General features: G+C 49.5%; 1 protein-coding gene across 2 annotated transcripts; it reads right to left on the bottom strand.

Moving 5' to 3' along the window:
* Nucleotides 1–348: 348 nt before the first annotated feature.
* ATXN1L (ataxin 1-like) lies at nt 349–11269 on the bottom strand. 2 transcript variants are annotated; one of them, XM_010850925.1, is made up of 3 exons: nt 11064–11269; nt 9468–9535; nt 349–8277 (listed from the first exon to the last, which is right to left on the bottom strand). In XM_010850925.1, the coding sequence occupies exon 3, from the start codon at nt 8155–8157 to the stop codon at nt 6094–6096; it is 2064 nt and encodes a 687-aa protein (XP_010849227.1). In that variant the 5' UTR covers nt 8158–8277; nt 9468–9535; nt 11064–11269; the 3' UTR covers nt 349–6093. The 2 variants fall into 2 exon arrangements, with proteins under 2 accessions (XP_010849227.1, XP_010849226.1); XM_010850924.1 differs by having other exon boundaries at nt 349–8274.
* Between the last annotated feature and the right edge of the window lie 6 nt (nt 11270–11275).

Below are 11275 nucleotides of genomic sequence, written 5' to 3'. Positions count from 1 at the left end.
TAAGTTAGAAGTGGTAGCTGGGATTGGAGATGACTTACTCCAAAAGTTTCTGGCAGTGTTTCTGAAAATAGAATTAGAAAAAAGGCCAACAGTGAAGGCATCTACCGGTCCTTGTGGTTGTGCGAGTACAGAATCTGAGTCTCCAGGAAGACTTCTGGGTCCCTGAGATACAACAGAACATGTAGACCACGGTTCAGGACTAGCTCACACAACCTGCCCCGAGCCCACCACATAAAGATGGGTGCCACTTGCTCTCCAGTTCAAGCTCTGCCACACATGGCTTCGGTCCCCAACCCAAGGGCCACCATCTAAGGCTGGGATACGAAGAAGGCGCAAACACCAAAAGGAAAAGCTAGTAGTTTATATAGATAGATATATAGATATATAGATATTGATATATATTGTGTTTACATAGTCCACAAGTTAAATGCAGGTATCCATAAGAAGAGCATTAACAATAAAAATACAATCTGTGTGTAGCCAAGTACAGAGACTTAAAATGGTAAAACAGCAAAAAGGATCTCACAAAAGTACAAATATACAGTACAAATTGATTTATTTAAAACAGTTACAAAAAAGCACAACAAAATAGAGATTATCCTTAGAATTATTAATGCTTTGTTAAAGATCAGGTAGGATTAGAGGGTAAGAAATGGTATTGGGTGGGGGGAGCACCTGACTAGTTCTAAGGCTTTAGATACAATGCAGTTGATTACATATTAATTTAGCCATTACATACTGGGGATAGTAGTTGGGGGATCAGTAATTTATCTACAGGGAACTCCTACACAAATCAGATCCATCCATCAGACCTCCCCAGTGCCGTCCTCTACTACTCCTCAGGACCCTAAAGCCACCTGGATGACAACATCCCCATACTCCCTTCTCCACCCCATTCCCTACCCATATATTCTTCCCTCCCCTAAGGTGCTGTGCAAGCTGAGAGCAGTCTGCTCTCTGCAGCTGGAACATATACTGTTTTGGCTACGGGATCCTGTGTGTGACGAGGGAGGTTGTAGGGGACAGCCTTATATTTAATACTTTTAAGTTTGCCAAGAGTACTGTAGTCTCTTCCCCAACACAAGCTTCTCTTGAATGCGAGTGTCAAGCAAATGAGAGATGAACCCTCCCTTTAGCAACCTCAGTGATGCACTAACCACTCGTAGCTCCCAACTATGTGCAAACTCCCTGTGCGGGGAGTGGATATAAACCACTGTGTCATCAGCTCGTTCACACTCGCACGTGCGCTTGCTCTCTCTTTTTGAAGAATCTCAGTCCCCGTGACAGTCATAAAGACCAAAATAAATGCTTGCAAAGTTTGACAATAGGTAAAGGCACATGGGCTGCCGCCACACACACTGCAGACAGGAACTCAATTTGAGGCCATCTTCACTGCTGGGCATTTGCAGTAGAATGGCTTGGGGGAATCACACAGATTTTTGAGTTTGCAGTCTACCAGGGGAGGATCTAGGCTTAATAGGAGAACTAATAAAGAAACCTTAGTGTGAAAAGTGCATTTATTACTACTGTTCCTGCTGGGGAGGCTCAGCAGGGCACACCGCACCACCTCTCCTCCTTCCGCCCCAGGCACTGTGCATAGTCTGAAGGTAAGGAGAGAGTGCAGTCGACTCTAGCATCTCAAGGGCCAGCATCATCCCAGGCCCAGACCAGATGTGTGGCCCAAAGATGGATCCTAGAGTTGAAAGAGCAACTGACAGCTGCAAAGACCCAGATGCGTTTTTTTATTATTGCATAATGCGGGAGGCCTTGTCTATCCCAGGGAAGTTGGAGGGTGAAGGCTTCCCAGCAAAGGGCTAATAGGTTCCTGGTCAACATCCAACCTCACGTGGTTCAGATCTTCAACTGTAGTGTACACTTCTTCCCATCTGGAAAGTATTGTAGCTTCAGTGTGGTTTAGTAAACTTAGCCTCAGAGGCCAAAAAGTCTCCCTAAAACTTGGCCTCTGCACTATTTAAGACTGTAACTTAAATCTCCCACGGCCAATTCAATCAACCAGGTTGTCTTTACTCCAATGGACCCAAGCCCTTTCCCAGTCAACTCATGTCTACCCTTTATCTCCAGTGTGATCACTCAACTTTTCAACATGCCTGCTTCTTGCAGGCTGAAATCATACCACCACCCTGTGCATCTTCTATGGTGCCCAGTGGTAAAAATAAAACTAAACCCCACCTGAGGGTCTATTTCAAACCCTCCCCCAACCCCAGAATCCATTTAACTGGAGCCAGATGAACCTCCCTGGGATGCTGACACAGGTCCTAACCTGGTTCCCCATCATTTAATTTTTAAAACAGGATACAAGGTATTATAAAGGAAAGAAGCAAATACACAGAAAACACCACTTACAGGACCCATTTGTCTCTTCTTCAAGAGTCAGATTATTTGGAGCCAAAGGGCTCCCAAGATGCACTGAAGCCACATCCCTTTGGATTCACCAGCCCACCAGCAGCATTTTATACCATCCCTACTCAACATGACTTTGCTACAAAGTAACCCTTGCACAGGTAAGGATGGACAGGATGCCTGGGTCTCACCTATATGGCCAAAGACACAGAAAGAGTGCTGTGAAGGGCAGCAGGCAGGACAGTGAAAAGACAGCAGCAGTGGCAAAGCAGCACAGACCAAAGCCCCTGATGTGACAACCAACTGAACCAAGAGTATAGAAGATCAGTCCAGATCTACTGGCCGCCCCTCCTCAATGGGCTACCAGTGCTCAGCTCTGACCTCCTAGTTTCCCCTTCCCCCATGCCAAACCCCCTCCTTGTACATTAATCTTGATAGAAATGGTTATCCAAGACTTGGATGTCTTACTTGTCCTTCACCTGGTCCCTCTACTTCCCAAACCGGTGTAGGCATTTCTGTTTAATGCCAGAGTTAGCCATCTTCCTATGTCTAACCTCTAGGATGTCCTACCCCTGACACTGGCCTTCTTCAACTGCCCATTACCCCCTAAAGCTGACAGCTTCCCACCAAAACACTCACTCTTTCAAAATGCTCTTAGGTCTCTTATAATAACACTTATGAAATCTTCACAAGGAAGAATGGACACACCATAGGTTATTCATTTCTCATGCCTGGAAGAAAAGACTGAACCAGAGGGAAAAGATAAGGGGAATGCCAGTGCTCTGACCAGGATCTAGAGCACAGAGCTTCTTTCCCTGGGAGACCATACTTTACACAAGACACCTCTGCAGCTCAGCAAAGTCAAGTAATCAATATATTACATATGCATGGCACAGTATCAGGGGAAGTGCTGGTATTGCCTTACCAGCAAGATGCAGAAGAGGAACAGCAGCAGAAAGCTCAGGACCCAGCTCGCCAAGGTGCACAAGATTTTCTCTTTCCAGAATTAAGTGGAAGTTACCAGGCTAGGCAGTGAGGGGTTTTTGTATTTAAACTACTTGGCATGTTTCTGGTTAGACAGAGGTTTGCTCCCTTAAGAAGCAGCTCGGTTGGTATCTGTGGTGGGTATTTCTTTTTTTTTTTTTTAAATATGGAACGCTTCACGAATTTGCGTGTCATCCTTGCACAGGGGCCATGCTAATCTTCTCTGTATCGTTCCAATTTTAGTATATGTGCTGCCGAAGCGAGCACATGTAGTGGGTATTTCTTGAGTGCTTACTGTGTGCCTGTCACTATATTCAGTGGATGAGCCTTCCTAATAAGAAAGGAGGTTTCTGAGAAACCTGGGTATGAGAAACTGGGAATGAATTTCTTGTGGAGCAGCCAGAAATGAGGCCTTCTCTGGAGGCCTCCTCTGAGAGGATTCCTCAAGACTCAGTCCCACAGGGCCCCAGTGTAGAAACAAGCCAGAGAAAGCAGCATTGAGAGAGAACGGGGACAGAGAAGGGAAAGGACATGATCCCAAATGTGTACAAGGTTGAGTGTTCACCAGACATGGCTGGTGTTTGGTTCTGAGGTGAACCGGAGACTGAAGTGATCAGGTCAGCAGTTTCCTTTGGACAGGCCTCCAGAAGCTGACTGACCAGGAAACTGCTTGCAAGGAATGAAACCGTGGAGCATAGGGCTTGGAGCAAACAACCCGGTCTCAATCACTTTGTTCCCCCAGGAGAACCATCTTTAGCACCTGAACACTAAGAATGACTCCATTCTCAGAACGTCCCCTCCCCCAAGGAGGTAGGTAAGATTATTTATCCCCATTTGGCAGCTGGGGAGGAAGTGAAAGAGTGAGAGGTCACTAGACTTGCCTAAAGCCTATGACAGAGCAGAGATCAGACCTCAGAGGATCGGGACTCCGGATGACAGGCCAGGCCTCAGCCAGTCCATCTTGAAAGGCCAGGGTCATAGCCTGGGAGAAGCCTCACCAGAGAACTGAGTGGACAATACCCTGAGTTGTTTCAAGAGTCTAAAGACCTCCCCCCGCCCATACAAACAGAACACCCACCCACCCACCTGAAAGCTGATGGGGGAAGCCTAATTCTCAACATCCACTGGAATCCCACAGTCCAAGCTGATGCTAAAAAGTCATGAAGAAAAAAATGGGCTTAAGACACGGGGGCACATGCAACTAAGATCGAAAAAACTCTTTGCAGAGGAATACTCCACCACAAAATGAAATCTAGGAGACTTTTCAGGTATTGAAATATTATCAAGAGTATCCCAGGGAATTCCCTGGTGGTCCAGTGGTTAGGACTCCATGCTTTCACTGCTGAGGATCTAGGTTCAGTCCCTGATTTGAGGAACTAAAATCCCACGGACAAAATAAAAAAAAAAAGACTATCCCAACACCTTAGAGCTCGCTGTGGGAGAAGACGGCTTGGGGAAGCCCAAATGCTGGGAGAGGGAGTGGAGTAAGCTGGGAGGGACTCTGTAAAAACCTAAGGATGGGCACTGCCCAGCCACTGATTCTGGCCCCGACCCAGGGCATAGTTCCATTCTTGTTTCCCCAGCAAACAGTTCAACTACAGGAGAGGAGGGGACATGACTCTGAGTTTTTAAAACTAGAGAATAACTGAAAGGGAAACCAGAGAGACCCCCTACACAGCAAAAACTAGAGGTCTTGGTCAGAGTGGACAAAACCAGTTTTGTAGAAAGGGAACGGCAATGCAGCTAAAAATTAGGCCCAGGTCAAGATACCAGACAGGTTAGGTCAGCAGAGGGTGGGGGCAGCACAGGCACTTAGGCACAACAAAGACAGACAGAGGAGCGGGTGTAGGGGCCTGGGGCAAAGGATCCACTGGTTCTTTTGAAAGTCACCATTACCAACTCAAGATTCAGGACAATTTCAAAGTGGGTCTGGAACACTGAGTAGGAGGGGCTTTGTTAAGTCAGCTGCCCTTCCGGAAGCTCTGCCTAGAGCCTGGTCAGTATGGCCATCAGGTCTTTCTCCTCATATCCCGCAACTGGGTCCCCACCAAGGTAAGTCTCCACTCTGAGCCTTGGAGGGGCTTCTCTCTCCTGGTGGGATGCTAGAAGCCTTGTGGGAGGAACGGTGGGGAGAGACGGGAAACGGCTGGAACAGAGGGTCACGCAGAGTCCCCTGCAAAAATACCCAGCCTCCAACATCTGTAACAAAACTACCCTTTAAAGTGCACAGCTCTCAAAAGAAGAGTTCTGGGTGGGAACCCTCTTACTTCCAACCATGGGGCCTCCTGCCCTCCCATCACAAAAAAGAAAGGAAAAAAAAAAAACTTCAGACAGCTGAACTGCTACTATAAGCTGTGGATCATCATTTTTGGCTCTTTCTTTGCTCCTTCCCTCTGCCACCTGCTCCCAAAGCCTGACTCTCTCCTTGCAGGAGCCAGGGATGAAGAGGAAAGAACAGGGGGCCCTGATATTTGGAATGTTTCTTATCCTGCATGCACCCCCTTCCTTCCTTGGCCCAGGCCTGCTGCTCCCCGTCACAACACCCCAGTGGGGGCTGTTCTGAAAGGATGCGATGGGGTGACAGGTAACAGACCCTGCCTCAGGAGGCTGCCTTCGTGCCACCTCTTCCCCACCAACCTCACTGCCCAGAGAGCTACCCACTGCTCGGCATGTGCAAATCCTCTGCTCTGCTCGCTCACGGTGAGGCCCAGCTCTGGGGTGGAGCCCCAGGCTGGGTCTGGGATAAGTTCATTTCCCCGCATTAGAGCGCCCTTCGATGGACAGCTTCACCTCCTGCGGAATGAAAGAGGGACGGAGCAGTGCAGCCCGCGCCTCCTCCCCTTGCGTGCTGTATCTTTGGAAGCTCGGGGCCGACCAGCAGGCCTGAGCACCAGGCTCCGGCTGCGAGGGCTCTACCGACCGGGAGCCCTCGCCTGACGGCTGGCTTTTCCCATCACTGTCACATTGCTCTCGGGGTCCCAGGACTGTCCTTTCAGGTCTTTCTCGGGGAGGACCCAGCTGGCCTGGGGGAGCACAGCTGGACTGAGAGACTGAGTTACTGTTCAAGCTTTGTAAACTGATAGAGATGCAGACATCTCCCACCTGGAGCCGATGGCAGGGCAGAGAGAAGAGTTGTGCAGTCCGCCCGGGGCTGCAGGAGGACCAGCCCTGGCCATAGACGAAGAAGGGGTGCTCGGGGGGCACCTCGATGCTCACTTTGCTCTGCTGCTCACCCACCACGAAGTGCAGCATGACAAATCCAGGCCACTGGCTCTCCTGAATGTCCACAACTGTGCTTGAGTCAATCTTCAGCCCCCCGCTCACTTCGGCACTGCGAACAAAATCCTGTGTCTGGAGGTCCTCCACCCGCTTCAGCTCCCCCGTAGCCAGCTGGATGATGGCGCCCTTCATGAAATGGGAGGGCAAATGGGAAGAGGTCACGGGGGGTAGCGTCGACTCCTTGTCTGGGAAGGTGGCTCTGGCCTGTATGTCCAAACTTGATGCCACCAGGATCTCCGAACCCACAGGCAGCAGGCCTGGGTCAGTTCCAGCGGGCACCAAGTTGCCATTGGCTACAACCACTGCTTTGGGGAAAGGTCTATGCTTCAGCGGTTCCTGATGGGAGTGAGGGGAGACCCCTCGGGCCTGGTTTTTCTCGGCCATCTCGGCGGCGCTCCTGGCTGGCCCTCGCCCCCCGCCCTGGTGGTCAGGGTTATGGTGGGACAGGTTGAGGGGGCTGGGCTCGTCCTTCCTCTGAGCTGCCACCGCCCGGTAGTCCTGAGAAGCTAAAGCACCCACCACCCGCTGGACCTCGAGGTCAGTGTCCGGGGTCCCTCGGTGTGCTGGCACTGCCACCTCCACCCGTGCAGACTGAGAACCTGAAAACAATTGTCCGTCCACCATGCATTCGACCACTGGCGCCAGTCCCTGGCCCTCGCCCTTGTTGCTGGGGGAGTCAAGGGCTTCGCTTTCCCGTCTCACTAAATTCCGATCTCGCGGTCTCTGTCCATTGGCAGCGGCTGCTTCCAGAGCAGGCTGGCCCTCCTGAGGAGTAAGAACTGGGCTGGCACCTGCAGGGGCAGTTTCATGCAAGGTGTACCCAGCAGGGAGCCTGGACATCTGATAATAAATGGGCATCCGGCCTGGAGCGAGGTCCAGTGGCTGAGTACTCGAGTGATGTGGCAACTGCCCAGGCGGGGAGCTGGCAGAGGGGGCTTTGCTGAACGAATGGGCTGGGGATGAAGCCGGGGGAGGAGTGGCTCCTTCTGCCAGGAGTGAGGCGTATGGCACAAAGTGTGGAAGGTGAGAGGTGGCGAGGTTGGCAGAAGGAGAAAGGAGGGGACTCGGGAGGAAATTAGGTGGCACGGCATAAGGAAGGCTGTACGGAGACCCGATGAACTGCAGAGAGGTGGACGGGAGCTGAGCATAGTGGATTGGGGGATAGTGGATTCCCGGATGTTGAATCAGAGAAGACGCTACATTAAATGTGGGGGGCAAGGGGCTCATGTTCACCACAGATGGGAGGCCAGTTGGGGAGAAGGTGGCAGGTGGCATAGCCACCTTATACAGCATGCCATACTGGTCCACCGTTAGACCAGTGATGGCCTCGGCTCCATCACCCCCCAGGCTGACTCTGGCTCCTGCCTGGCTCTGCCCGGCCACCACAACCCCTCGAGACCATTCAGAAGCATCACTGGAGGGTGTGTGGTTAGTTGAGCAGCTGGTGGTTCTCCCCATATCCTCGCTGGTCACGGGGAGGTCTCGTTTCTTTGGTGGAAGGCATTCCTGACTCCTCTCATGAACAGGTTTCATATTGCTTTGTGGTGTTCCTGGAGCCTGGAAGGGGTCGGCTTGCTCCTTGGGGCATCAGAAGGGGCTTCTCTGTAGCTCCCCTGCACCCCTCTGTGCTGTTGGCTGGGGCGCCCACATCTGCTAGGGAACAAATCAGAGGCAAAGAACAGTAACCCAGGGGTAAACCAAGTCAAATGGAAGAGCAGGAAGTGCATCCATAGAGGAAGATGGAACCAAGGGGACTGCTGGGAAAAAAAGAGGAATGAGAAAGCGGCAGACAAGGATGCTACACCCCTCACTCATCCAGCCAAGGACATGAAAGAAACAATCACAGAAAGCACACAGCTACAAGGTCAAGCATTCAAAAATGTGGAACATAACCTGTTGGTCCATGACCCCAGGGAAACCAACAGGGTCATGATTAGCTGTGTCTCTGATGCGAACCCTGACTATTCTGAGTCTTTCCCCCTAAGGGGGATTTGAACACATGGTCTTTGCTGCTCGGTCCTTAAGTTTCTCCTTTTGTCACCAAACACTACTACTGTGCTATCTTCTTTCCTGAACATATGAGCTCATCCTTGCTTCCTTTCCCCAGCCTAATTTGGGTTATGATATCATCTATCCCCCTCCTCCCTCCCAGGCCTTACCTCCTTTGCTTCATATCACCACCACCTCAAGGACCCAGGTGTCAATAGGTCCTGAGGTCTGCTTGTTTTTTTAAAAAAATGCTGTTCCCTAATTATGTTACGAAAATAAGTATCTTCTTTGCCCCATAAAATACTACCTTCAAACTTGGGCGCTATGAGGAAAGTGACTGTTCTAGCATTTTCTAGAATTTACTTATTTCTCCTTTTCTTCAAAGAGCAACAAAACTCTTCTGACCTCACACAGACTTTGTGTTCCCTAGTCTGGCAAGACTTCTTTTCCTCCCATGGACCACCTTCAATTTGCCTTCTTCACCCATTCCCTTTCTTTTTTTCTTTGCCATTGGCTCCTTTTCTTTGGTAGGGAGGTTCTAGGCACCACTTCTTAAGATTCTGGTTCCATTCCCCAAAACATGCCTCTTTATCACTATCTTAGGTCTATGTGATTCATAAGAAAGTTCTCTCTCCCCTTTCTCTATCACCTTTCATACACGCTTTTGGCCACTGTCACAACCTATCATTTTGGTCTGAATACTTGAACACCTATGAAATTTGTCACCTATTTCTTCCAATCAGGCTTCAGTTCTTTGGCTCTGGAAAAAGATTTGATATTACACTCTGTTCTGCTTTTCCACTGTTGATTCCAGATGTTTTTCTGCAACAAGGTATCCAAAGCACCTCCATTACCTGAGCTTCCAGTGGTGCTTCTGAGAAGTTGTAATAAGAAGCAGTGTCCTCCCCACTGGCTTGGGAGCCTAGAAGACAGAAACAGGAATACATAAGTGGGAGCCTAGCCTCTGACCATCCCCAGGATCATGAAGAAAGCGAATTCTAAAGCCACAAAGACATTAATATCCAGGAGTCCCTGCCTCAGCCTCTTCTCTAGGGGTAACAACACATTAAATTCTAATTTGTTGGAAGACATTTCTGGGAAAAAAATTTCCAAGTGTCAAACTTCACTGTTTTCCTTAACATCGTATTCTTCATTCTCTACCTGTACCTATTCCACCAAAGGTTAAATTTATTTCCAATCCCAGTTTCAGGTAAATGCACAAAGTGGAAGACTCAGCATTGTTCCCATGTGAACAAAGGGAAGCAGGAAAAAAATCAGTCTCACGGATTTCACTTTTATTCTGGGCTAATGAAAACATAGATGTGGAGGTTATTTAAATGAGAAAAGAGGCACTGGAGGAAAAAGAACAATTATTTATGTTTCTGGGGCAGAAAAAGAGGTCAAGGGGGAGTCACTCAAAGGGAAGCCTTATTAACAAATTTCCAGGGTAAAAAAAAAAAACAAAACAGGCTCCTGTGTGTGTGTGTAAAATTTCTAAGTGACAACTTTGTATCAAGTGCTGAATCAGGTGTGACAGAAACTGAAAGTACTGCCTTCATCCTCAGGTACCGCAACAATGGAAAACAAAACTGCTAACTGTCAACGTCCGAATATACACCTGTCAGACACATCATGCACTGAAGACCAGAGCCTTAATCTCTAAAAACAAAGAAAGTAATACTGACCAGTACTTGGAGACACTGTTGATACTACCCACTGTGCTTTCCAAGTCCTACTTGGATTATACTGCAAGCCTCAAACCAAACTCAAGGTATTTCTCCCTTAAGATCGGCAAGGTGCAGATATATCAAAAAAAAAAAAGGAAGAAGACAGGAAAACAAGGTGGAAAGACAAATTCTTCGTTCCATAAACACAAAGTTACACAGAGGGCACAAGTCTTGCATTCCTTCTTTGCCAGCAGTTCCAGTAACTGAAAAGCTGTTCGCTTTCTCTGTCATTTCCAACAGAAAATGGGTCACATCTTCAATTCTAGAATGATACTTGCCTCTCATGACTAAAACATTAAAGAGAACCTGCCTCTAGGTCCCAGAGGGGTTAGCCAAACAGAGGCTAATAAAAGGACAGAAAGAGGCAAAAGGTCTGCGGGAGTAACAAAGAGCCAAGACTGTGCACCAGGTTCCCACAACGCAAAACACATTTTGGAATCTGAAACGTTAGTCTCTTAAGAGGCTCAATGAGGATTTCTCCAGGGCAAGACGCAGCCTGTGGCCCTAACGGAGCTAACGGGAAACGACCATTCCGGAGAGCTGCTGGAGCTGCCAGCACAGCCCAGAATCAAGAGGTTGAATCCAGCCCCAGACTCGAATTCGCTGAGGGCGAGGAGCTTAGAACAGACAGGGGCTAAGGCTTCCCTTGTTCCCCCAATCACTGCCCCAAAAGGGGTAAGGCCCGAAATTGGGAATTCTGCGTTTAAAGAGTAGAGGGTCGACCTTTCAAGCAGAGGAGTAAGGGCGAGGCCCCGCAGGCGCTGCTTCCTTGTTTGGGGGCCCCTTCCCGCCCCGAGGGCTCGGACAGCCCGGGCCGCCAGGACACAGCCGCGGGGGCGCAGGAACCTGAGGCAGCTCTCTGGGCCGGGCCGGTGAGAAGCGATCCGGGGTCTAGGCGAGGCCTCTTTCGCTCCCTCGGTCCGCGGGGCAACGGG

The sequence above is a fragment of the Bison bison genome, unplaced genomic scaffold (assembly GCF_000754665.1).
Source record: "Bison bison bison isolate TAMUID 2011002044 unplaced genomic scaffold, Bison_UMD1.0 scf7180017864297, whole genome shotgun sequence".
In the NCBI taxonomy this organism is placed as follows: Eukaryota; Metazoa; Chordata; class Mammalia; order Artiodactyla; family Bovidae; genus Bison; species Bison bison.
Note: the sequence above shows the minus strand (reverse complement) of the source record. Positions and strands in the feature narration are given on the sequence as shown.